Here is a 27,971-nt window from a genome sequence, read left to right as displayed (position 1 = left end):
TCCCTAGTGGGGAATCCTATATCCCTAGTGGGGAATCCTATATCCCTCGTGGGGAATCCTATATCCCTAGTGGGGAATCCTATATCCCTCGTGGGGAATCCTATATCCCTAGTGGGGAATCCTATATCCCTCGTGGGGAATCCTATATCCCTCGTGGGGAATCCTATATCCCTCGTGGGGAATCCTATATCCCTAGTGGGGAATCCTATATCCCTCGTGGGGAATCCTATATCCCTCGTGGGGAATCCTATATCCCTAGTGGGGAATCCTATATCCCTCGTGGGGAATCCTATATCCCTAGTGGGGAATCCTATATCCCTAGTGGGGAATCCTATCCTAGTGGGGAATCCTATATCCCTCGTGGGGAATCCTATATCCCTAGTGGGGAATCCTATATCCCTCGTGGGGAATCCTATATCCCTCGTGGGGAATCCTATATCCCTCGTGGGGAATCCTATATCCCTAGTGGGGAATCCTATATCCCTAGTGGGGAATCCTATATCCCTCGTGGGGAATCCTATATCCCTAGTGGGGAATCCTATATCCCTAGTGGGGAATCCTATATCCCTAGTCGGGAATCATATATCCCTAGTCGGGAATCATATATCCCTAGTCGGGAATCATATATCCATAGTGGGGAATCATATATCCCTAGTGGGGAATCATATATCCCTAGTGGGGAATCCTATATCCCTAGTGGGGAATCCTATATCCCTAGTCGGGAATCCTATATCCCTAGTGGGGAATCCTATATCCCTAGTCGGGAATCATATATCCCTAGTGGGGAATAATATATCCCTAGTGGGGAATCATATATCCCTAGTGGGGAATCCTATATCCCTAGTGGGGAATCATATATCCCTAGTGGGGAATCCTATATCCCTAGTGGGGAATCCTATATCCCTAGTCGGGAATCATATATCCCTAGTGGGGAATAATATATCCCTAGTGGGGAATCCTATATCCCTAGTGGGGAATAATATATCCCTAGTGGGGAATCATATATCCCTAGTGGGGAATCATATATCCCTAGTGGGGAATCCTAAGTCCCTAGTGGGGAATCATATATCCCTAATGTGGAATCATATATCCCTAGTGGGGAATCATATATCCCTAGTGGGGAATCATATATCCCTAGTGGGGAATCATATATCCCTAGTGGGGAATCATATATCCCTAGTGGGGAATCATATATCCCTAGTAGGGAATCATATACTGTATCCCTAGTGGGAAATCCTATATCCCTCGTGGGGAATCATATATCCCTAGTGGGGAATCATTGGAGTATAGATACGAGCAATTATAGAACTATGACAATATTCTCTTCCATTGCCCAATGGTACCCCCCTCTCATTGCCTATTAGTACCCCCCTCCCAATACCTAATAGTACACCCCTCCTATTGCCTATTAGTACCCCCCTCCCAAAACCTAATGGTACCCCCCTCCAATTGTCTAATGGTACCCCCACTAATTGCCTTATGGTAACCCCTCCCAATGCCTAATGGTACCCCCCTCCCATTGCCTAATAGTACCCCCGTTGCCTTTTCCTAATGGTATATACTGAGCTCTGACACAGTGTGGGGTAACTCTGTACCCCCAACATGATATGGAATAACTAAGGATATTTCCTTCATTTGCAACGTAATCAAAAACACAATTCAATAACAATCTTACATGAAGACGTTGCTCTAAACCTACTGATAATTTGTATTTTATTTATTGAGGTATATCATTTAGAAAACAATCACCTTGTGCCTGGGTATGGGGGTCACACTGTGAATGCTTATTGGGGTTTCTCCTCAGAGTGAATACTGAGCTGCAGTAGGAGAGTATTTAGGGGCGACTGATCCCTCACTCTGTGCCCGTGAGAGGTTTCTCCCTTGGGTGCAGCTTCAGGTGGGCCCGAAGGTTTCCTTTCTGAGAGAAGCTTTTCCCACACTCGGTACAAGTAAAAGGCTTCTCCCCGGTATGGGCAGCCTGGTGTACACGAAGACTCTTCTCATAAGGGAACGTTTTCCCACATTCTGTACACGTGAATGGTTTCTCCCCTGTATGAATGATCATGTGTCTCTTAAGGTGCTCCTTGTGAGTGAAGCCTTTCCCACACTCTGTACAGGTGAATGGTTTCTCCCCTGTGTGTACTCTCTGGTGTCTGTCAAGGTTGCTTTTCCTACTGAAGCATTTCTCACATTCTCCACACGTGAAAGGTTTCAAATGTAAGTGAATGAGTGTGTGTTTCTGGAGGACTTGTCTATTATGGAAGCACTTCCCGCATTCTGTACATGGGAAGGGTCTCTCTCCAGTGTGGGCACTTAAGTGATATTCCAGGCCTTGCTTAGTGGCATAGCATTTGTCACATTCTGTGCATTTAAACACTTTACTCCGTGTGTGAATCTTCTGGTGACTGAGAAGGTGGCTCTTACAAGAGAAGCTTTTCCCACATTCAGTGCAGGTGAATGGTTTCTCCCCTGTGTGAGTTCTCAGGTGCAAGTGAAGGCCTTTCTTACTGGTAAATATTTTCCCACATTCTGTACATGGGATATCATCTTTAACTCCTATATGGACTTTCTGGTGTGTTTTTAGAAAACTCATTGTAATAAAGCCTTTCCCACATTCTGTGCAAGTAAAAGGTTTTTCTCCTCTGTGGAGCCGTTCATGGAGCACAAGGGTGTTCTTGTGAGTGAAGCGTTTCCCACATTCAGTGCAGGTGAATGGTTTCTCCCCTGTGTGAGTTCTCAGGTGCAAGTGAAGGCCTTTCTTACTGGTAAATATTTTCCCACATTCTGTACATGGGATATCATCTTTAACTCCTATATGGACTTTCTGGTGTGTTTTTAGAAAACTCATTGTAATAAAGCCTTTCCCACATTCTGTGCAAGTAAAAGGTTTTTCTCCTGTGTGGAGTCTCTGGTGGGTAAGGAGACCGCTCTTTGCTAAGAAGCCTTTCCCACATTCTGTACATGTGAATGGTTTCTCCCCTGTGTGAGTAGTCTGGTGAATTCGAAGATAACTCTTAACATTAAAACATTTACCACATTCAGTGCAAGAAAATGGTTTCTCCCCTGTGTGGGTTCTCACATGAATGGACAGGTGGCTGCGGAAGGTGAAGCCTTTCCCACATTCTTTACATGTAAAAGGTTTCACTCCTGTATGAACATGCTGGTGTTTGAGAAGACTACCGCTCAAAGTAAATGTTTTCCCACACTCTGAACAGGCATAGGGTTTCTCCCCTGTGTGAATTCTCTGGTGTTTTCTAAGGTCTCCATTTTCCGAGAAACATTTCCCGCATTCTGTACACGTGTAGGGTTTCTCCCCCGTGTGGATCCTCAAGTGACTCTGAAGGCTCGCATAAAAATTGAAGCCTTTCCCACATTCAGTGCAGGTGAATGGTTCCTCCCCTGTGTGGAATTTCCAGTGAGTATTAAGTTCATTCTTTCTTAAGAATCTTTTCCCACATTCTGGGCACTTGAACTTTTTTGCTGCTGAGTGAAGTTCGCTTTGGGGATGTGGAATAACCATGGCACTAAAGCTTTGCTTGCCTCTGATACGCTTATACGCTTGCCTGTGTGAAGGAGAGGCAATACCCCAGCTCGTTCTTATTGCTCCTTGTATCCAAGCGCTGGCTGAGATTTCTGGGAAGTCTCGTCTCTATTTTATCGAAGAAATATCTGAAAAGAGAAGAAAATGTCAGTGGTGGTCAATCATCCAATAAATATTGTGTTTTGTTAGTGTAATGCAGCTATTGGCCGTATGTGGACATGTGCTCATTATAAGCAAATCTGATTTGGCCACCCACATGCTGGTCAGTGATTGGATTATACTGCAGCCCTGCTGGAACCCATTTGCTGAACCACATTAGCCAGGTCTGGAACTAGGGGTAGGCAACAGTAACATGTGCCTAGCAACCAGCTACGGCCGGGGAGTGACTAGTGGCAACAGTGGGGGTTGGGGCAGCAGAAGCCCATATGCCAAATAATACTGCCCTGGGTGTCAGAAGTACTTGATTTAGCTGTGGCATCTACGTGCCAATGCCCTATGGGAGTTCCAGACCTGCCAATAGACATCTGGCCAAAATCAGACCCTCGCAAAGACCCCCATACATGGACCAATGAACTTCTGACTTAGTTTGGAGGGGCCAAGGCACTAGCTTTTATAGTCCTGTGTATGGCTGGCTTAAGCCAAGACTAAAGCTCTTAGTACAAGTTGCCCCAGGGACTGGTCTGATTGCCATCTTGGAGTCAGGAAGGAATTTTTTCCCCTCTGGGGCAAATTAGAGGCTTTAGATGGGGTTTTTGCCTTCCTCTGGGTCAACTAGCAGTTAGGCAGGTTATATATAGGCATTATGGTTGAACTTGATGGACGTATGTCTTTATTCAACCCAACTTACTATGTTACTATGTTACTATGTAAAGATCTTTTCATTATAGTGGGACCAAGCTTTCCTGAAACGATCGTTTAAAAGTACGATTTGTCCAACGAAAATAACCATTTCAAGCGATACCGTCTAAACGACCTGCTTGGTCCTGCAAACAATTGGGCAATGGGCGAATTTTATTAAGAGGCAAAAAATGTTGAAACCTAATTGATTTTCTGAGCAATGACAAACTGCCAGATCACTCAGTGCCCACTGACCTCACGATAACTTGACGGATTTGTTGCACTAAAATTGGTCGTTAGGGAGAGAAAAATCTTAATGTGTATGGCCGGCTTTACACTTATAAGAAACTGTAAAGAAGGAAGGTTGGAGTTTACATGGTTCCTACATAGCTTGGGGGTAGCACAGGGGTGGGGGGTATAACTAGCCAATCACAGCCCTGCACTCACACAAGCACAGACAGGCTCCAGTTCCCTATCAGGTCAGCCTAGCCACTGTCACGTATTTGTACCCAAAACATAGTAACCCTCACCCTTGAAAAGCATTAAAGGAGACATATTGGATAAATGGGAAAACCCCTAACCCTGTAGGCAATTATGAATAATATCCGGTGCTGGTTTCCCTTTGGGCTAAACATTAACCCTATCTGTAACAATGGCCCCTTTATTGGAGCTCCCTATAGATCCTCTCAGGTCCCTGTCTGGGTTTCACATGAGGGGTGGGCGTGTCCTAACGGTCCCTGCCAGAAGCACAGTAGGAGGGGGAGAGCCAATCACAGCCCTGCACTCACACAAGCACAGACAGGCTTCAGTTCCCTATCAGGTCAGCCTAGCTGCTGATTGGTTCCTATCCTACAGTGCCGCCGGCCCCCCTGCACAGCCTGGGAAAGGAGGCAGCAGGAAGTGGAACAGATGGGCGGGGCTAGTGGGGATTTTGGAGAAATTTTCAATAAATCAGTCAGAAACACTACTGTTTAAAGCACATTCCTTCTGTATTTAGATGAGTACATTGGCACAATATTGTTTTTCACACAATACGTCCCCCTTTAAAGTATATTTAATGTGTGGAAACAAGTTATTGAAAACACATACAAATTACCAGATATTTAGCCAGTCAAAACATACCCATGACATCTTATAATATAATTATACAATATAATACATATTATACATAATATATGTGTGTATTCATTAAATGTATTAAAAGTGTGAGTGTAAGTGTGAGTGTAAGTGTGAGTGTAAGTGTGAGTGTAAGTGTGAGTAAGTGTGAGTGTGAGTAAGAGGCCAGACTCTGCTACTGGATTTACACACCCTCTGTGGGATACCCCTCCCCGCCCTACATGAGCCCCAAGACATGTTTATTCAAATGTTACTATAAATCCACTAAACGCGGGCCCCCAAATCATTCCCATTGGGGAGAACACACTTTGCAACGTTGCCAATGGGCAGGGTCCCCACTCCCAGTTGCCATGGTAGCCGTGTATGGGCTCCTCCTGTAGGGAGACTCCCTGACCCGAAACAAAACCAATGTACTGATTTGCTAATTCCTGACTTGGGGGGGTTAGTACTGATCCCATTGTTTCCAAACAAACCCCCCCCAGACTGATAGTATTTCCCCTCCAGCAGCTCATTGTTTTTCAATCAACAAAACACCCCCCCCAGGCTGATTTAATCCAATTACCCATTTGAGCCCCACTATCTGCCGAGACCCCCACGGTGCCAAGAAGATTGTGCTGTGACAGTCTAACCAGTACTAACCCCCAGAGAGTACAGACTGGCACAGTACCCCCCCTCTGTCCCACCCCCCAAACACAGGCACCCACTCACTAAATATAGAGTCAGTGACCCCCAGAGAGTACAGACTGGCAGAGTATCCCCCCCTCTGTCCCACCCCCCAAACACAGGCACCCACTCACTAAATATGGAGTCAGTGACCCCCAGAGAGTACAGACTGGCACAGTACCCCCCCTCTGTCCCACCCCCCAAACACAGGCACCCACTCACTAAATATGGAGTCAGTGACCCCCAGAGAGTACAGACTGGCAGAGTATCCCCCCCCCTCTGTCCCACCCCCCAAACACAGGCACCCACTCACTAAATATGGAGTCAGTGACCCCCAGAGAGTACAGACTGGCAGAGTATCCCCCCCCCTCTGTCCCACCCCCCAAACACAGGCACCCACTCACTAAATATGGAGTCAGTGACCCCCAGAGAGTACAGACTGGCAGAGTATCCCCCCCTCTGTCCCACCCCCCAAACACAGGCACCCACTCACTAAATATGGAGTCAGTGACCCCCAGAGAGTACAGACTGGCAGAGTATCCCCCCCTCTGTCCCACCCCCCAAACACAGGCACCCACTCACTAAATATGGAGTCAGTGACCCCCAGAGAGTACAGACTGGCACAGTATCCCCCCCCCTGTCCCACCCCCCAAACACAGGCACCCACTCACTAAATATGGAGTCAGTGACCCCCAGAGAGTACAGACTGGCACAGTATCCCCCCCCCCCTGTCCCACCCCCCAAACACAGGCACCCACTCACTAAATATGGAGTCAGTGACCCCCAGAGAGTACAGACTGGCACAGTATCCCCCCCCCCCTGTCCCACCCCCCAAACACAGGCACCCACTCACTAAATATGGAGTCAGTGACCCCCAGAGAGTACAGACTGGCACAGTATCCCCCCCCCTGTCCCACCCCCCAAACACAGGCACCCACTCACTAAATATGGAGTCAGTGACCCCCAGAGAGTACAGACTGGCAGAGTATCCCCCCCCCCCTCTGTCCCACCCCCCAAACACAGGCACCCACTCACTAAATATGGAGTCAGTGACCCCCAGAGAGTACAGACTGGCAGAGTATCCCCCCCCCCCTCTGTCCCACCCCCCAAACACAGGCACCCATTCACTAAATATGGAGTCAGTGACCCCCAGAGAGTACAGACTGGCAGTGTATCCCCCCCCTCTGTCCCACCCCCCAAACACAGGCACCCACTCACTAAATATGGAGTCAGTGACCCCCAGAGAGTACAGACTGGCAGAGTATCCCCCCCTCTGTCCCACCCCCCAAACACAGGCACCCACTCACTAAATATGGAGTCAGTGACCCCCAGAGAGTACAGACTGGCACAGTACCCCCCCTCTGTCCCACCTCCCAAACACAGGCACCCACTCACTAAATATGGAGTCAGTGACCCCCAGAGAGTACAGACTGGCACAGTACCCCCCCTCTGTCCCACCTCCCAAACACAGACACCCCCCCATAAAGAACTGTATGAATGATAATATGGGAGAAGTGGCGCTTCCCTTACCCGGTGTAACTGAGAGAGAGGAGAGTCGGCAGCTCCGAGACTGAATCTGATGAACTCGCTGTGATGCCTGCAATTCTTTTCAAATCCCCCTCTTCTCCCAACTCCGCCCCCTTTACCTGTCTGCTCCTCCCCCTCATCCTGTCTGCTCCTCCCCCTCCCTATTTCTTGCAATGAGTTATCTGAAACGCCACCAGAAAGTCCATACAGGTGAGAAAGATATTCCATGTACGGAATGTGGGAAAAGCTTTTCCAATTGGCACAACCTTGGCACTCACCAACAAATTCACACGGGGGAGAAATGTTTCATGTGTACGGAGTGTGGGAAAAGCAACAACAACTCATCTTGCAGCAAAGAGTTGTAAGAAATCATTCATCTTGGGTGCCATTATTTGTAATATATATCTAGATATATATGTATGTATGTTTGTGTCTCTATACATATACACTGTGTAGATGGGAGTTCTACTGATTACTATAAACCAGTTGCCCAAGTCCCACCCAAAGCCAAATCCCCATATCAAAGGGTATTTCTGGGGATGGTGGGACAGTGCGGCTGTGAGAAGCCATAAAACTCAACAGTTACTGACCAATGGGCAAGGTGTGGTTTTTATCAACCCCATCTGATCAGTTGGTATGTGGGGGGCAGTGGCTGAAAGGTGTATAAGTGTGGGCTGGGCAGAGCAACCTGGGGGGGAAGGAACCTGGGAGAAGCACCTGGGGGAGCACCTGGGGGAAGAACCTGGGGAGAACTGCATCAGAAGTGGCCGGGCAGGATGTGAGACAGACCAGAGGAGGCCATGGCTAGAGAAAAGGAACCAACCATGTTCTGTGTTTATCAGTAGCTATAATAATGTAGGCTTGTTATTAATCTGTAACTGTAAATAATGTAAATATATTGTTTTGTTTTAAATAATCCTTTATTGTAACAATCAACTGATTTGCTACTCAATATATTCATTTATATATACACTTATTGCTGTGGGTTATTTGTCTGCTTCTCAAAAGAACCGGAACCCTAGTAAGAGGGGTGATTAATATTATTAATGTTATAATATTATATTATTATTATTATATATAGTCAAAAATCTTACAGAGTCCACTCAGGAGAGAAACCATTCATGTGTACAGAATGTGGGAAATGTTTCGCTCAACAAGGCTATCTTAGCTGGCAGCAGGTCGTTCATACAGGGGAGAGACTCTTCCCGTGTACAGAATGTGGGAAAATGTTCCCTTATGAGAAGAGTCTTCGTGTACACCAGGCTGCCCATACCGGGGAGAAGCCTTTTACTTGTACCGAGTGTGGGAAAAGCTTCTCTCGGAAAGGAAACCCCTAAATACTCTAGTCCCCCCCCCCAGTGTGTTCCCACAGAAGGGAAACCGTTCCCCTGCACAGAATGGACAGCAGTAACTTTCTTCTCCTTAACCCGACCGTCCCTACAGTTACAGTAAGTCGCTTCTCTGCCAATCAGCATTACACATGGCCAGTTGCACCTTTACATTGGGTTCTCCTCTTTTCCTAAATAAAGTGCGGCGTCAAACCCAGGCACAATGCGATTACTCTCCAAAGAAATAAATATGGTATCATAAATGTGATAGAAGTTTCCGGTAGGTCTTATATCCCTTTTGTACGGAAGAGCAGTAGGGCCACCAAAAAAAAAAAAAAATCCGGTGAATTATGACTTTTAAAAGTCATAATTATGAGATTAAAAGTCATAATTCACCGGATTTTTTTTTTTTTGGTGGCCCTACTGCTCTTCCGTAATTTCCCAAGCTGTGACATCATTTTGATTTGTGTCAGAGCACCTACACGAGCAAAACCCATGGTAATAGCACCCATATTCTCTCTTTACATCAGGCCACCCAGCTCCATCCCACTCCATTACCACTACCCACAATAAATGGTTTGCAGTAAATCTGCTGAAGCTTTTTTTCTCCTACTTTTTGGATTTCTCCATCCCATACAGTCACCATCTTACTTCCATCATCAGCCAGGCCTATCCCCAACACTTCTGCCTGCCATCTTGCTCCATTATGGCCCAGTGCCAGACACTAATGGGAGTCTGTTTTCCAGTCCCCTGGACACATAACAGGTAAATATAAAGACCTGGGTGGGAAAGTGTTGGCATAAAGTAGTAGTAATAGTAGTATAAAATGGTTTATTACACAATATTGGATCTAACTAGTCCATGGAGTAAACAAATTTGACCAATCTTTGAGCACAGATCTCATATGCACCACCAAGACTATAGGGGCCCTTATGATGCCTGTGGGTGCAAGTGCGCTCCCATTAGAGTTTATTTCCTAATAGGGATGCACCAAACTGGTTCTTTTGGGTTTGGCCGAAACCCTGAATCCAAAACATAATTAGCATATTATAATTAGATCTGGGAGGGGTAAAAAGAAAAAAAAATCCCCCCTACCATTTAGGCCTGGACCGTGGATTCGGCCGAAACCGAACCCTGGCAAAAAAGGCCAAATCCTGGCCGAATACTGAACTGAATCCTGGATTGGGTGCATCCCTATTTCCTAAGCACTTGTGCCCCAGGGCTAGCTTCAAAAAAATGTAATAAAAAACTTTCAGTGCTCAGTTGAGATAACAGCCCCAGGACACGCAGCCCTGCGCTTGGTCTTCTGTGTGGCACATTGTGTATGAGCCCCTATATCTGCCAATATTTTGTCCTCTCTGGGCACTTTTCTGTTCCCCAGAATTTCTGACTATGGAGACATGGGGCAGCCCATCTGTTATTTAGCTAGCCATGGCTCAGCAACTGATCAACAGGATTGTTATATATAACATAATCATTTTATAAACAAAAACACAATGGGAGACTGAAAATGTAACAAAATCACTGAAACTACAACAAAATAAAAAAAAAAAGTACTGATTATACTATGTGGTTTGCTTTCAGGCTACTTTTTAAGTAAAAATGTGCAATAAATGTGCTGTGTGTGAATAATGGGTGTACAGGTATCGGACCCCTTATCTGGAAACCCATTATCCAGAAAGTTCCGAATTATGGAAAGGCCATCTCCCATAGACTCTATTTTAGTCAAATAACTCACATTTTTAAAAACAATTTCCTTTTTTCTCTGTAATAATAAAACAGTACCTGTACTTGATCCCAACTAAGATATAATTACCCCTTATTGGGGGCAGAACAGCCCTATTGGGTTTATTTAATGGTTAAATGATTCCCTTTTCTCTGTAATAATAAAACAGTACCTGTACTTGATCCCAACTAAGATATAATTACCCCTTATTGGGGCAGAACAGCCCTATTGGGTTTATTTAATGGTTAAATGATTCCCTTTTCTCTGTAATAATAAAACAGTACCTGTACTTGATCCCAACTAAGATATAATTACCCCTTATTGGGGCAGAACAGCCCTATTGGGTTTATTTAATGGTTAAATGATTCCCTTTTCTCTGTAATAATAAAACAGTACCTGTACTTGATCCCAACTAAGATATAATTACCCCTTATTGGGGGCAGAACAGCCCTATTGGGGTTATTTAATGGTTAAATGATTCCCTTTTCTCTGTAATAATAAAACAGTACCTTGTACTTGATCCCAACTAAGATATAATTACCCCTTATTGGGGCAGAACAGCCCTATTGGGGTTATTTAATGGTTAAATGATTCCCTTTTCTCTGTAATAATAAAACAGTACCTTGTACTTGATCCCAACTAAGATATAATTACCCCTTATTGGGGCAGAACAGCCCTATTGGGGTTATTTAATGGTTAAATGATTCCCTTTTCTCTGTAATAATAAAACAGTACCTTGTACTTGATCCCAACTAAGATATAATTACCCCTTATCGGGGCAGAACAGCCCTATTGGGTTTATTTCATGGTTAAATGATTCCCTTTTCTCTGTAATAATAAAACAGTACCTGTACTTGATCCCAACTAAGATATAATTACCCCTTATTGGGGCAGAACAGTCCTATTGGGTTTATTTAATGGTTAAATGATTCCCTTTTCTCTGTAATAATAAAACAGTACCTGTACTTGATCCCAACTAAGATATAATTACCCCTTATTGGGGCAGAACAGCCCTATTGGGTTTATTTCATGGTTAAATGATTCCCTTTTCTCTGTAATAATAAAACAGTACCTGTACTTGATCCCAACTAAGATATAATTACCCCTTATTGGGGCAGAACAGACCTATTGGGTTTATTTACTGTTTAAATAATGTTTTTAACAGACTTTAGGTAGGAGATCTGAATTACGGAAAGACCCCTTATCCGGAAACCCCAGGTCCCGAGCATTCTGGATAATGGGTCCCGTACCTGTGCAAATGTGTGACCCGGGGACAGGCAATGTCACTGGGCACAGTAGATAGCAGGAAAGCTCTAACAATATCACTGAGCAGCAGAGAAAGAGGGGGCCGCATTGGAGGGGCTGCAGTTAAAGAAGGACTATTCCCCCAAACAATGCAGCTTTCTATAAAAATATACTGCATAAACAGCAAAAAACCCTGCTTCATCTAAATAAACCATTTTCATAAAAATATACTTTTTAGCAGTATGTGCCATTGGGTAATGTATGTCCTATCCTAAATAGAAAATTGCCTTTTAAAATACAAAGGGCCGCCCCCTGGGATTATATATTTCACAGAGCACACCAAGGGCAGGCATATATGCCAGGCCCCATCAGCCAATGAATGCACAGAGCTCTGACTTTCCCCTCAACACTACTTCCTGTTACAGTTAAAGCTGCATCACTTCCTGTCAGTTGATCACAAAATGGTGGTTTAAGGTAAAAGATGTCAAAGGGCAATATTTACTGAGTTACTGGTAACGTTGTTATGGGCTAAGGGGGCCCAGCATTTGGGGTGAGTGGGTATTTGTGCCCTGGGTACCCCTGGAACTATAGCGGGGTGACTGTTACCCCAATGTTTCTATATATCTGTAACCTTGTTATGGGCTAAGGGGGCCCAGCCTGAAGGCCAGTTAGGGGGGGATTTGGGGTGAGTGCTTATTTGTGCCCTGGGTACCCCTGGAACTATAGCGGGGTGACTGTTACCCCAATGTTTCTATATATCTGTAACCTTGTTATGGGCTAAGGGGGCCCAGCCTGAAGGCCAGTTAGGGGGGGATTTGGGGTGAGTGCTTATTTGTGCCCTGGGTACCCCTGGAACTATAGCGGGGTGACTGTTACCCCAATGTTTCTATATATCTGTAACCTTGTTATGGGCTAAGGGGGCCCAGCCTGAAGGCCAGTTAGGGGGGGATTTGGGGTGAGTGCTTATTTGTGCCCTGGGTACCCCTGGAACTATAGCGGGGTGACTGTTACCCCAATGTTTCTATATATCTGTAACCTTGTTATGGGCTAAGGGGGCCCAGCCTGAAGGCCAGTTAGGGGGGATTTGGGGTGAGTGCTTATTTATTCCCTGGGTACCCCTGGAACTATAGCAGTGTCTACATCATACTAAAAGGCTATAATGAGAGTGAAGATCTTAAAGTGCACCCCCAAGGGACCCAGAGAGTTGGATTCTCCTAATACAACACATGCACTAAATAATAGAGAGCGCTTTGTGTGGCTAGAATAGGGGGCACTGGGGCCTGAAGAAGAGACACATGTCTAGGATGAAGGGGGGGCGCTAGGACCCTAGAAACATAACTCTGCTGCCCCCTGTAACTCTAGGCCTTCAGAAGCCGTGAGCATCGGGTATGTGGAAGACATGATTGCAAGGGGGGAGCAGCCCTGGTGGGTAGGAGGAGGCGAGGGTTGCTGACCAGAATGGGGGAGTTGGTGGGGGGCAAGAAGAGAGCCAACCAGAGTGGAGAGTCAGAGGGGGTGAAGATGAAGCAAGGGGCTTGCCTAGGGCTCTATTTTCTGTTATAGAATGTTATATTGAGCTGTTGGCTGGCCATGCTTGGGTCTATAGAACCTGCACACTTGGCCTCTTCAGACCAAGTCAGAAACGTGTTGCTTCATGCACGAGGGGCTGTCTGGGTGGTATTAGGCAGATATATATCTGGCAGTCCCATGGGGTGCCCACTGTATTGGTGCATTGATGAGTTTAAGGCTCGTCCCTGTAATGATCTGATTATTGTCCCCCAAGCCTAGTGTGTTGGTGACTGAATCCGACATCATGTATACATATTACATCATGTATAGCCGGCATCACCCGGCCTTAGATCATTCATAGGTAATGGACTCCACCATCAGCTTAGGCAACATGTCTGCCAGGAAGAGGCCTCTGCATTGGTCATGAGAATGGAACTTCTCTAGCAATTGGTGAGGTGTTTAAGAACATGGGAGTCCAGTTAGGGGTCTTTAATACTATACTAGTTGTGGTTCTGGGCCAGACCCAATGGAAACTCCAATAGCTACATTACAAAAACACAACTTTCTTTGATGTTCACCGCTGACATTTTTATCCCCTTTAGACATTTCTTTGAAGAGAGAGAGAGCGATTTGGAACTGATGTGAAAGAGAAGTACCCGGGGCCCGTGCTTAGCCACAGGGATAAATAAGAACCTGCTGGGGTGCTGAGTCTTCTACACCAACAGAAAATACACATTCATTGTATCAAAGGCAGATCAATAGTTAGTACCATGTTTACTCCAAATCCCCAGAGTAAGCGCCACTCAGCGGGAAGAAAATACAAGTGCCCAGAATGTGGGAAAGCATTTCCAGCACAAAAAGACCTTAATTCTCACTGCAAAACTCACACAGGGGAGAAACCATTCACCTGCATAGAAAGTAGGAAATGTTCTCCTCTAAAGGAAGGGCTTACAGTTCAACTGAGAAGCCGCACAGGGGAGAAACCTTTCTCCTGTACAGAATGTGGCAACGGTTTCCCTTCAAAGAGCCTCCTTATCTCACATCAAAAAGTCCACACAGGGGAGAAACCATTCACCTGCACAGAAAGTAGGAAACGTTCTCCTCTAAAGGAAGGGCTTACAGTTCAACTGAGAAGCCGCACAGGGGGGAAACCTTTCTCCTGTACAGAATGCGGCAACAGTTTCCCTTCAAAGAGCCTCCTTATCTCACACCAAAAAGTCCACACAGAGAAGGAGAAACCATTCACCTGCACAGAAAGTAGGAAACGTTCTCCTCTAAAGGAAGGGCTTACAGTTCAACTGAGAAGCCGGACAGGGGAGAAACCTTTCTCCTGTACAGAATGCGGCAACGGTTTCCCTTCAAAGAGCCTCCTTATCTCACATCAAAAAGTCCACACAGGGGAGAAACCATTCACCTGCACAGAAAGTAGGAAACGTCCTCCTCTAAAGGAAGGGCTTACAGTTCAACTGAGAAGCCGCACAGGGGGGAAACCTTTCTCCTGTACAGAATGCGGCAACAGTTTCCCTTCAAAGAGCCTCCTTATCTCACACCAAAAAGTCCACACAGAGAAGGAGAAACCATTCACCTGCACAGAAAGTAGGAAACGTTCTCCTCTAAAGGAAGGGCTTACAGTTCAACTGAGAAGCCGCACAGGGGAGAAACCTTTCTCCTGTACAGAATGTGGAAAATGCTTTCCCAGTAAGAGAAACCTTTGCATTCATCAAATGGTCCACACAGGGGCAAAACCCTTCAGCTGCGCGGAATGTGGGAAAAGATTCACTAGAAAGTTACAGCTTCTCGCTCACCAGCGCACTCACACAGGGGAAAAAGCACCCAGAAGCGCAGAAACTTTCCCTTGCACCGAATGTGACAAAGGCTTCGCTCAGAAAACGCTCCTCCAGAAACACACACTTACTCACACAAAGGTAAAACCGTTCCTATGTTCCCACTGCCTGAAAAGTTTCTATAGAAAAAGCCACCTTCGGAGACACGAGTTTATACACTTCGGGGAGAAACCATTCACCTGTACGGAATGTGGGAAAAGCTTCACTCGCAAGGACCACCTACAGCAACACTCAATGAGGGTTCATTTAGGGAAGAAGCCGTTCCCATGTACCGAGTGTAACAAATGCTTCTCCGACAGATACAACCTCTTATTACACCAGCGAAGCCACACGGGGGAGAAACCCTTTACTTGCATAGAATGTGGGAAAAGTTTCATGGCATATAGCCTTTTAAACAGGCACTGGAAAACCCACACGGGGGAGAAACCTTTTACTTGTACAGAATGTGGGAAAAGTTTCTTCACAAGAAGCTCCCTTTCCTCGCACCAAAAAAGCCACACTGGGGTGAAACCATTCACATGTACAGAATGTGGCAAAGGCTTCTCTGCTAAGAATAACCTCCTCTTCCACCAGAGAATCCACACCGGGGAGAAACCATTCATATGTACTGAATGTGGGAAAGGTTTCTCTGTTAAGAAAAGTCTCCTCATCCACCAGAGAGTCCACACCGGGGAGAAACCATTCACATGTACAGAATGTGGGAAAGGTTTCTCTGCTAAGAATGACCTCCTCACCCACCAGAGAGTCCACACGGGGGAGAAACCATTCACATGTACTGAATGTGGGAAACGTTTCACCACAAAGAGCCAAATGCGCAGACATCATGTAATACACACGGGGGAGAGACCCTTCACATGTAGAGAATGTGGGAAGACGTTCCCGTATAGGCAGAGACTTGCCGCACATCGGGCCACTCACACCGAGGGTGGGAAAAGCCTCTCTCAGAAGAGCATCATGGAACTCCGCACAAGGGAGAAACCTCTCACCAGCAAAGTATGAGGGATCAAAGTCGCCCCTAAATACTCTTCTCCTACACCTGACAGAAGGGAAACCCTTCCCTGAACTGAATGTGGAAACTTCGGCAACAGTAACTTTCTCCCCCCCCCCAAACGTTACTCATAGGTGGTTCCAAAGTCTGCACTCCAACCAGCAATTGGCTGTCCTCTGTCCATAGGTACAGTGTGGCCCCAGTCCAAGGCATTATTTCTAAATTGTTTCTTAGTTAATGTAATGCACAATCTGTTAGTCTAGTATAACTTCTTTGCAGCAGGCTCTGTTTTTATTGTGTTTATTAAAAACTTTATTAAAAACTTCTCCAAAAACCCCACTAGCCCCGCCCATCTGTTCCACTTCCTGCTGCCTCCTTTCCCAGGCTGTGCAGGGGGGGCGGCGGCACTGTAGCATAGAAACCAATCAGCAGCTAGGCTGACCTGATAGGGAACTGAAGCCTGTCTGTGCTTGTGTGACTGCAGGGCTGTGATTGGCTCTCCCCCTCCTACTGTGCTTCTGGCAGGGACCGTTAGGACACGCCCACCCCTCATTTGAAACACAGACAGGGACCAGAGAAACAAGGAATTAATATAGTGTAGGAAGATTTATCACCTTTATCTAGCACCCATTGCTGCAAGAAAAAGTGTTCAGAGGTGTATTTCCCCTTTAAATCCTAGAGTCCTGCATAAATCCATATTTCAGCCCAGTAGCCTCCAGCTTCCAGCAGAAGTGCCAGAACGATGGTCTAATCGGTTACCTGTGTAATTACTCAATGATTCCTTATTATTTCCCAGTACAGGTACGGGACCTGTTATACAGAATGCTCGGGACCAAGGGTATTCCGGATAAGGGGTCTTTCCGTAATTTGGATCTCAATACCTTAAGTCTACTAAAAAATAAATAAAACATTAAATAAACCCAATAGGGCTGTTCTGCCCCAATAAGGGGTAATTATATCTTAGTTGGGATCAAGTACAGGTACTGTTTTATTATTACAGAGAAAAGGGAATCATTTAACCATGAAATAAACCCAATAGGGCTGTTCTGCCCCAATAAGGGGTAATTATATCTTAGTTGGGATCAAGTACAGGTACTGTTTTATTATTACAGAGAAAAGGGAATCATTTAACCATGAAATAAACCCAATAGGGCTGTTCTGCCCCAATAAGGGGTAATTATATCTTAGTTGGGATCAACTCATTCCCCATAGGGCATTGTTGAACAGATGGAACTCTATTTAAAGGGACAGTACACACCTTGGCTAAAAAGGAGCACAATAAATAGGGCTAGTGTAGGAATGCATTCTGCTTATCCTTTTAACTTGATTAAGATCCCTATTTTCTGATTATTTGGCCTTCTATAGCACTTACACTTCACACTGAACGTTACCTCCTCCCTTTTTTAACCAGGGCGTTTGTTCAGAGCTCCTTATTGGCCTTCGGACAAACAAACCCCTTCCATCTCTAAGCAGTAGCCTTTGAGCAGCTCATTACACACATACATAACCTACCCGCCCCCTCCTTCAAATCAGTCTCCAGTTACCCGCAGTCGTGCCTACTACCCTCAGTCAGTATACCTCGGCACGGCTAAACCACTGTAGCGTTTAATGGGGTCGGGGGTGAACATCCCCTTTAATTATCTTCCAATAGGGAAAGGGTTAATTACTCACCTTTAAAAACTAAATGGATTGCTATTGGTGTAGTACCCCTTGCCCTCCCGAGGAAGCGCTGTTGAGCCGTTTTTGATAAGTCTTTTATTCATTCCCTTTGATGCGAGTGCATTATTCACTTTTAAATAAACATATTTATTGATTGACCCTCAGGGGCAGAGTATTGTGTAGGGTTGGCACCAGTTTTGACCCAAGAAGCCTGGTTTTCAGAAGGGCTGTCCGGGTCAAAACCGGACACTGACACTGACGTGGTGATCGGCCTGACACCTGCATTGCTAACAATGCTTCCATCCCTAGTGGTAGATATGTGAATAGCACTCAATAGTAAGAAATCCAAGTCCGGCTTGGGACTCCTCCAGTTACATGGGAGTAGGAGACACAATAGGTTAGCTGAAAGCAGTTCTAATGTGTAGCGCTGGCTGAAAGCTCAGACTCAGGCACACTTTACTGCTGCGCTGCAAGTTGGAGTGATATCCCCCCCCCCTCACCCCCAGCAGCCGATCAGCAGAACAATGGGAAGGGAGCAAGATAGCAGCTCCCAGTAGGTATCAGAATAGCACTCAATAGTAAGAAATCCAAGTCCGGCTTGGGACTCCTCCAGTTACATGGGAGTAGGAGAAACAATAGGTTAGCTGAAAGCAGTTCTAATGTGTAGCGCTGGCTGAAAGCTCAGACTCAGGCACAGATGCAATGTGAACAGTGTAATACAGTAATAAAAATCCCAGAATCCCTTTGACACAGGCCAATCACTCCTCATATGGTTCCTGGACAGGAGGAGGTCACAGCTAGTAGCACTGGCTATTGCAGCAATTAGGACCTTTAGAAGGTGCAACTTCACAAAGGACTCTGGGAGTTTTCTGGGAAATCAACAAGTGATGTTTCTGAAAAGGCAATGGACTGGAACTAAATCCCTTGAGGGACACTTAAAAATAAAAAATCAATGAATCCATTGAAATGCCACACTGAGCGCCATACCAGGTATGAAGCCTATTGCCCGTGTGTCCATATAAGGTTCCCGCACTCATTAACGACACATTTATCCCATTAGTTGTGCCGTGTAGATGTTGCACTAATAGAGAATGGAAGAGAAAGCTCTAAAGGCACCGGATACCAGAAGGTGAGAAGAAAATAAAGGGCAAGTTAAACACGAAGAGAAAAATACAGAAAGAAAACAAATGATGGGCAGAGGAACAGACCAGTCCCGGCTTCTATTTGCAGTGGGAATGCTGAGGGAATATATGGCCGCCCCAGTAACCGTATGTGATGGTTGAAAAAAGAAGTTTATTTGACTTTACAATTCTGTCCAGTTTCGATGTGTTGGCAAATACATGTAACAGCCCTTCAGCCTTTAAAGGAGACATATTGGATAAAGGGAAACCCCTAACCCTGTAGGCAATTATGAATAATATCCGGTGCTGGTTTCCCTTTGGGCTAAACATTAACCCTATCTGTAACAATGGCCCCTTTATTGGAGCTCCCTATAGATCCTCTCAGGTCCCTGTCTGGGTTTCACATGAGGGGTGGGCGTGTCCTACCGGTCCCTGCCAGAAGCACAGTAGGAGGGGGAGAGCCAATCACAGCCCTGCACTCACACAAGCACAGACAGGCTTCAGTTCCCTATCAGGTCAGCCTAGCTGCTGATTGGTTCCTATCCTACAGTGCACAGCCTGGGAAAGGAGGCAGCAGGAAGTGGAACAGATGGGCGGGGCTAGTGGAATTTTGGTGGAATTCCTCAATAAATCCTTCTATATCTAGAGGAGTATAATTCACTGGTATATTCTTCATTTTCCCATGATATGTCTCATTTAAATACAAGTCAGAGCTATGTCATTGTATACGGCCGACACTATATCGTTACAGTCTGTGACACAAACATTATAATGAAACTTTACATCATCCTATTGGATCAAAGGATCCACGACTGAATCAATTCGCCTTATATACAGTTCCTATAGGTTACAGAGCAGCGGGACCTAATCACATGGATGATGTGTATCATAGAAACCAACTTTTATCCCATAATGCAATGGGCTTATGGGTGTCTATTACGGAAGTCCATACAAAGCAATCTATTTAATGGCACCACCTTGGCCTTGAGGTTCCAGCCCGAATCTCCTGGAGAGGCTTTACCCAAAATGCAACGTGTCCTGATATGGTCATTGTCTCATTTTTAGCGAATCACTGATCATTTCTCTTAAGTCTAGAAGCTTATTGGCCCATGTACGATGCAGTCTGAGAGGTCTCCACAGCCCCCCGGGCATCCCCTGTCTTTACACACAGTAATTAAGATTGTTTTCAAAATACAAATTGGTATAACAGAAAGCAGGGCCTTCAGAGAACTCTCATTTGTGGCCATCGGAGCAGTCTCGTACACCGACAGTCCTACCTGTTACTACGAGACTTTCCTTGTGGGGGAGCAGGTTTGCAGCGCTAGAAAAACATTTTCCACATTCTCTACGTCTAAAAGCTTTAACTTTTTGGGGTTGCTGTGCGTTTTATGGTGACGTTGGAGTTTCCACTTTTCGGAGAAGCCTTTTCCACACTCTGAACACATGAAGGGTTTCTCCCCTGTGTGAACTCTCTGGTGTCTCAAAAGGCGGCTGTTACTGTTAAAGACTTTGCCACACACGGTGCAGATAAACGCTTTCTCCTCGGTGTGGGCGCTCTCGTGTATCTGAAGGCTGCTCTCGTCCGAGAAGCTTTTCCCACATCGTGGACAGGTGAAGGGGTTCTCCCCAAAGTGATCTCTCTGATGAATCAAAAGATTTTTTTTACTAACGAATCGCTCGCCGCAGTCTGTACATCGAAAGCGCTTTTCCCCCGTGTGAGTTTTGTGATGACTTTGGAGGTTGCTCTCGGCCGAGAAGTGTTTCCCGCATTCGGTGCACGTGAAGGGTTTCTCCCCTGTGTGAAGTCTCTCATGTCTCAATAGGTGGCTCTTATTATTGAAGCCTTTCCCACATTCTCTACACGAGAAACGTTTCTCTCCAGTGTGAACGGTCAGGTGACTCCGAAGATGACTTTTTTGATGGAAACCTTTGTCACAAACGGGGCAGGAGTAAGGCCTGGCGCCGGTGTGAGTGTTCCAGTGAATCACCAGTTGGGATTTAATAGAGAAACCTTTGCCGCATTCTGAGCAGGAGAAGGGCTTGGCGCCAGAGTGTACCCGCTCGTGTACCACAAGGCTGGACTTCTCCGGGAAGCATTTCCCGCATTCGGTGCATTGATAGGGTTTCTCCCCTGTGTGAGTTCTCTGGTGTCGCCGAAGCCTGTTCTCTTCTGAAAAACTTTTACCGCATTCCCCACAGGTGTATGGTTTCACCCCCGTATGAACGGCCTGGTGCGTATGGAGATAGCGCTTACGCAGGAACCCCTTGCCGCATTCCGTGCAGATGAAGGGTTTCTCCCCTGTGTGAGCCGTCTGGTGAATCCTCAGCTGCTGGTTTGTAGAGAAACCTTTGCCGCATTCGGCGCACGTGAAGGGCTTCACGTCCCTGTGAGTGGTTGCGTGTACCCGGAGGCTGCCCTTCTGAGAGAAGCATTTCCCGCATTCCGTGCACTGGAACGGTTTCTCCCCCGTGTGAACTCTCTGGTGCGTAAGGAGCTTGGTCTTAAAAGGAAAGATTTTGCCACATTCTTCACAGATTAAAGGTTTCTCTTCTCTGATAAACTTCTGCTGCCCTGAGAGGCCGTCGTCCAGCTGCTCGTATTTCATTCTGCTATAGAGTTGCAGCCCCGGCGCTATTGGATTGGCTGAGAGGTCCGTCTGTCCTGTTCCTTAGTCGCACTGCACCCGCCCCATAGCCACCCTGCACCCTGGCTCCTTGGGTGGGTCTAAGGCATCAGAGGAACCACGGAATTCTGCGGCGTCTAACCTCTGGGTGCTTCATGCTGCTCTGGAACCTTCTGCTTCTCCTTCTTCTTTCTGTAAAGGGAAAGAAACAAACACAAGGACTGGTCTCGTTTCTGCACATATCGGGGGCAAAGACCTTTCAGAAAGAACTTACCCTCATCTAGAAAAGAAAATGTTCTCCAGTGGAAACTGAAATTGGCTACCAAACCTTCCACCACTCCCTGACTGCCATATATAGCAGGAAGTGAGCTCAGCACTGAGGGGCGGGCCTTCTAGCTGCCAAGCTGCAAGGTGCCCGAGGGTTGGCCAATGCCAATCATGGGAGCATCAATGATAAAGTAAAGTCAACAATATACTTCCTAGTCCCTATTGGCACAATCAGAACAAATCAGCAGCCCAGTAAGTCCTGTGTATAATGAGCTGCTCCTTATCTTACAGCCTAACTGACTGAAGCTGGGGGAGGAGGGGAGGGTTTGTTTATACAGAGGCTTCCTATTTGTTTCAGTTGTGCTTATAGGAACAGGAGGTCGAGTGGGACTTTCATTTCAATGTTAGATTTTGCCCCGGTTAGTGCAGGAAATGCACAAAGATATCTCTGCTCCCCTATATATCTACTTAAAAAAGTCAATCTAATAATAATCATTAGTTAAAAAATGTAAATAAATAAATGCCCCCCCCCCCAAGGGATCTGGTTAAACAAGAACTATGGGCGGGGCCTTTGTTTGGGGGAAAAGGTTCCTCCCACAATATGTAAAGGAACGCCCTTCATTAGCATAGTCACATGTTTATCAAAGGCAGGTAATTAGCATGGGATAACGAGAGGGTGGAGCAAGCCTTAAAGGGGTAGTTCAGCTTTAAATAAACTTTTAGTATGTTGTAGGCATTGATATTCTTAGGCAATTTGCAACGGGTCTTAATTTTTTTTTATTTTATATGGTTTTTCAGTTATTCAGCATTTTGTTCAGCAGCTCTCCAATTTGGTATTTCAGTAGCTATCTGGTTGCTAGGGTGCAATTTATCCTAGCAACCAGGCAGTGGTTTGAACAAGAGTTGGTAATATGATTAGAAGAGGGGCCTAAACAGAAAGATAAGTAATAACAATAATATTGTAGCCTCACAGAGCAATAGATTTTAGCTGCCGGGGTCAGTGACCCCCATTTGAAAGCTGGAAGAAGAAGGCAAATAATTCAAAAACTATAAAAAATAAATAATGAAGACCAATTAAAGTTAATGGGCATTCTGTAACATAATAAATGTTTACCTAGTGAACCCTATAATTTGCACCCTGGGATGAAACTACTTAATATTATAAATGCATAGCCCCCATCCCCCTAACTGGCCTTCAGGCTGGGCCCCCTTAGCCCATAACAAGGTTACAGATATATAGAAACATTGGGGTAACAGTCACCCCGCTATAGTTCCAGGGTACCCAGGGCACAAATAAGCACTCACCCCAAATCCCCCCCTAACTGGCCTTCAGGCTGGGCCCCCTTAGCCCATAACAAGGTTACAGATATATAGAAACATTGGGGTAACAGTCACCCCGCTATAGTTCCAGGGGTACCCAGGGCACAAATAAGCACTCACCCCAAATCCCCCCTAACTGGCCTTCAGGCTGGGCCCCCTTAGCCCATAACAAGGTTACAGATATATAGAAACATTGGGGTAACAGTCACCCCGCTATAGTTCCAGGGGTACCCAGGGCACAAATAAGCACTCACCCCAAATCCCCCCCTAACTGGCCTTCAGGCTGGGCCCCCTTAGCCCATAACAAGGTTACAGATATATAGAAACATTGGGGTAACAGTCACCCTGCTATAGTTCCAGGGGTACCCAGGGCTCAAATAAGCACTCACCCCAAATCCCCCCCTAACTGGCCTTCAGGCTGGGCCCCCTTAGCCCATAACAAGGTTACAGATATATAGAAACATTGGGGTAACAGTCACCCCGCTATAGTTCCAGGGGTACCCAGGGCACAAATAAGCACTCACCCCAAATCCCCCCCTAACTGGCCTTCAGGCTGGGCCCCCTTAGCCCATAACAAGGTTACAGATATATAGAAACATTGGGGTAACAGTCACCCCGCTATAGTTCCAGGGGTACCCAGGGCACAAATAAGCACTCAACCCAAATCCCCCCCTAACTGGCCTTCAGGCTGGGCCCCCTTAGCCCATAACAAGGGTACAGATATATAGAAACATTGGGGTAACAGTCACCCCGCTATAGTTCCAGGGGTACCCAGGGCACAAATAAGCACCCCAAATCCCCCCCTAACTGGCCTTCAGGCTGGGCCCCCTTAGCCCATAACAAGGTTACAGATATATAGAAACATTGGGGTAACAGTCACCCTGCTATAGTTCCAGGGGTACCCAGGGCACAAATAAGCACTCACCCCAAATCCCCTCCTAACTGGCCTTCAGGCTGGGCCCCCTTAGCCCATAACAAGGTTACAGATATATAGAAACATTGGGGTAACAGTCACCCTGCTATAGTTCCAGGGGTACCCAGGGCACAAATAAGCACTCACCCACAGCCACCCCTCTCTATCAGCCCCTGCAGCGGGATTAACCCCCAGTCCCACAGCCGCCCCTCTCTATCAGCCCCTGCAGCGGGATTAACCCCCAGTCCCACAGCCGCCCCTCTCTATCAGCCCCTGCAGCGGGATTAACCCCCAGTCCCACAGCCGCCCCTCTCTATCAGCCCCTGCAGCGGGATTAACCCCCAGTCCCACAGCCGCCCCTCTCTATCAGCCCCTGCAGCGGGATTAACCCCCAGTCCCACAGCCGCCCCTCTCTATCAGCCCCTGCAGCGGGATTAACCCCCAGTCCCACAGCCGCCCCTCTCTATCAGCCCCTGCAGCGGGATTAACCCCCAGTCCCACAGACAGTGCAGGGAGGAGGAGGAGGAGGAGGAGGAGGAGGAGGGAAAAGCACTTACCCAGTAGCCCAGGCTGGGGATGTGAGTGCAGGGGAGGGGAATGCCAGGGACACAGGGGGAGGAGTTACAGGACACAATCCCCCGTCTGTTCCTCAGTGAATCCCGTCACATCTCAGCTCTATGAGGGAGGGGTTTTGGGAGGAGACTGGGAAGCTCTAATCCACTCCTGGGGGAGTCACTTCCTTTTCTCATGATATTGGCCAATTGTGTTCAGCCCACAGCTTCAATATCAGATTTATATGGAGGGCTGCTGCCATTTTGTTGGTGGGTATCAGCCCTATTGTACTGCATGAAGCAGAGTTAGAGAGATGTGGAAACCTGATATTTAGTGCAGTCAGTGTGTTGGGTGTTTCAGTGGTTGGTAGGGGCTGTTGTAATGCAGATCTGTCTGTGGGATTGGGGGTTAATCCCGCTGCAGGGGCTGATAGAGAGGGGCGGCTGTGGGACTGGGGGTTAATCCCGCTGCAGGGGCTGATAGAGAGGGGCGGCTGTGGGACTGGGGGTTAATCCCGCTGCAGGGGCTGATAGAGAGGGGCGGCTGTGGGACTGGGGGTTAATCCCGCTGCAGGGGCTGATAGAGAGGGGCGGCTGTGGGACTGGGGGTTAATCCCGCTGCAGGGGCTGATAGAGAGGGGCGGCTGTGGGACTGGGGGTTAATCCCGCTGCAGGGGCTGATAGAGAGGGGCGGCTGTGGGACTGGGGGTTAATCCCGCTGCAGGGGCTGATAGAGAGGGGCGGCTGTGGGACTGGGGGTTAATGGGCTAATATACCCCTGCTCTCAGCTTGCCTTCCCTATACTGTTAATTTACTTCCTAATATAAGAAAGATAATGAATAGTAGAAACACATCAGAGTATTTTAAAATATGATTCCATTAAAATTGTAAATCTAATTTTGCACAAAACTAATATATTTGTAATTTTAAACCTTATAAATGACATGTAGCGTTTTTAAAAATTACTTTGATCATGTGACCCCTGATAATTATACAACCGATACCTGGACATTTTACAGTATATTTGGGGTGTTTTTTGACCACTCCCCCTACACCCGACCGACCCACAACTTTACTCCCTGCTGTGCCTGATGCTGCCGGTTTCAGAGGATATTTAAGTGCAGGCTCAATGGCCCAGTTTAACATGAATTTGGGTAGAAGGTACATTGAGGAGGTAAGTAGTCTGTTACTCGGGTGACAAGGTGATGGGGAGCAAAATATGGAGATTCCCCCCAAAAAATGAAGACTGTATCCTCTAGATATAGAAGGATTGTGCTTAAAGTTGTGTTTCTGACTGATTTATTGAGAAATTCCCCCAAACCCCACTAGCCCCGCCCATCTGTTCCACTTCCTGCAGGCTGAATTCTCTGGATGAGCTGGGGGTGGCGGCTCACCCACCCGCTCACTCAGGGGTGGGCCAAGCCATCTGGGCGCCCTAGGCAACCCTGTCGGCCACCTCGCCCGCCCCGCCCCCTCCGTTGGCGCGCATGCGCAGTTCGGGGGGGTTGCGATGCCGTGGGTCATTGCCCCCGCCGCTTGTCATTAGCGGTGGGGGCAATGGCAAAGTAGGGGAACTAGTGGTAGGCAGCAGAGGTTCCTGCCTGGTGCCCCCTAATCATTGCGCCCTAGGCAGCTGCCTCTTCTGCCTACCACTAGTTCCGGCCCTGCACTCACCCACCCACCCACTCAGAAACACACTCACCCACTCACTCATCCACCCACCCACTCAGAAACCCACTCACGTACTCACCCACTCACTCACCTACTCACCCACCCACTCAGAAACCCACTCACCTACTCACCCACCCACTCACTCACCTACTCATCCACCCAGAAACACACTCACTCACTCACCCAAAAACCAACCCACCCACTCACTCACCCACTCAGAAACACACACTCACTCACCCACTCAGAAACCCACTCACCCACCCACCCACTTACTCACCTACTCACTCACTCAGAAACCCAACACTGGGAGAAACCTTTCCCTTGAATGGAGTGTGGGAGCCATTTTCAGCCACAGCAGATAATCCCCACAGGGTAAATGGGGCGGGTTTAGTTGTGACAGTTTAGACCAGGGGAGCCAAACCCAATGACATAAGGGGCCGAGTCGGGGGCCAAATCTATTATTAATATACTTAGTAAGTTACTAAGGGGAATATTTATCCCAATGGGTAAAAAGGGGAGTAACAGGTGATGTTGCCCATAGCAGCCAATAGATGCTTAGCTACTGTTTAAATCTGATTGCTGATTGGTTGCCCTGGGTAACATTACCGGTAATGCTTCACTGCCCTTGTTACACAGCAGGATATATATTCCCCTCAGTCTGAGTTACTGTGTGAGGGAAACGGATCAGGCTGGAGGGTCTCACTCACCCAGGGGGGGGGCCTTGTGTGTGACATGTATGGCTTAAAGGGAAAACCCCTCTCCCTGCAGAGAAGGTGGGAAAACAGGTAGAACCCATTTTTTAAGCAACATGTGCCAAATCCCCCCATTGTGTCAGGGAAGGGCCCCAAACTCAGAGCAGAACTGAGACCTTGGAGTAAAAAGGAAATAAAATTAAGCAACTAGAGATCAATGAGCCCCAGTAATCTCCTTCCCCAGGCAACAAAGCGAGTAGGATCCTTAATATCCCGGTACAAAAGGCCAAACACCAGCGGGGGAGGGGGATCCCTGGGAACAAGCAGCGCTGAGAATTAAACGCGGTAAATTCAAAATGAAACCTGTTTGTACAGCAGCGCCATCGTGTGGCGGAAACTGCGAACTGAATCATGGGAGCAACTTTATGTTCCGAGTTCTCCGCTGTTGGTGGGGGAGCGGGTTTAGCCCCAGCGCGGGATTGCGCTCATTATACGCACTCACAGCTATTCTACCCCAGGAACGGAAATCCTACAGCCTGCAGTGAGTTTCATAACAGAAAATGCACCCGATGTGCGAGTTTATAAAGAAAAAATCACGGGAAGAGAATATTTACATTTAGAAATAAAGTTCTATGTGATATATTTTAGCGCCTTTCTCTATGGGGCGCAGAAATACATAGTAATAACCAACCGAAACGGTGAATTATTTTCAAAACTGGCAGATTTAGACTTAAACATTCCTAACCAATCAGAGGTGAAAATTTAAATTACTTCGTACAATTTCATTAGTAGTTAGGAAACGGAAGCCCCGCCTATTGATTCGAGTTCC

At 46.8% G+C, this 27,971-nt stretch overlaps 2 protein-coding genes across 2 annotated transcripts; one reads left to right on the top strand and one right to left on the bottom strand.

Moving 5' to 3' along the window:
• Positions 1-1,688: 1,688 nt before the first annotated feature.
• Positions 1,689-24,953, bottom strand: LOC101731131 (zinc finger protein 665). The gene is made up of 4 exons (XM_031903957.1): positions 24,786-24,953; positions 20,389-21,920; positions 16,075-16,111; positions 1,689-3,649 (listed from the first exon to the last, which is right to left on the bottom strand). The coding sequence occupies exons 2-4, from the start codon at positions 21,708-21,710 to the stop codon at positions 1,853-1,855; spliced, it is 3,156 nt and encodes a 1,051-aa protein (XP_031759817.1). The 5' UTR covers positions 21,711-21,920; positions 24,786-24,953; the 3' UTR covers positions 1,689-1,852.
• On the top strand, positions 14,071-16,659 carry LOC105945499 (oocyte zinc finger protein XlCOF6-like). Its single transcript, XM_018097316.2, has one exon. The coding sequence runs from the start codon at positions 14,263-14,265 to the stop codon at positions 16,333-16,335; it is 2,073 nt and encodes a 690-aa protein (XP_017952805.1). The 5' UTR covers positions 14,071-14,262; the 3' UTR covers positions 16,336-16,659.
• Positions 24,954-27,971: the final 3,018 nt, after the last annotated feature.

This window comes from Xenopus tropicalis, chromosome 6, assembly GCF_000004195.4.
Source record: "Xenopus tropicalis strain Nigerian chromosome 6, UCB_Xtro_10.0, whole genome shotgun sequence".
Lineage (NCBI taxonomy): Eukaryota > Metazoa > Chordata > Amphibia > Anura > Pipidae > Xenopus > Xenopus tropicalis.
The sequence above is the reverse complement of the archived record's forward strand: the minus strand, read 5'-3'. Positions and strand labels throughout refer to the sequence as shown.

Bases quoted from the DNA above. Each gene is read 5' to 3' on its own strand.
- LOC105945499 (XM_018097316.2), top strand. From the start codon at position 14,263: ATGTTTACTCCAAATCCCCAGAGTAAGCGCCACTCAGCGGGAAGAAAA.
- LOC101731131 (XM_031903957.1), bottom strand. From the start codon at position 21,710: ATGAAATACGAGCAGCTGGACGACGGCCTCTCAGGGCAGCAGAAGTTT. The intron at 16,112-20,388 runs GTAACAGGTAGG...TCCCACATTCAG, and splicing joins CCCACAAGGAAAGTCTCGTA to TACATGTGAATGGTTTCTCC. The intron at 3,650-16,074 runs GTGGGTGAGGAG...TCGATAAAATAG, and splicing joins TCCCCCGTGTGGACTCTCTG to AGACGAGACTTCCCAGAAAT.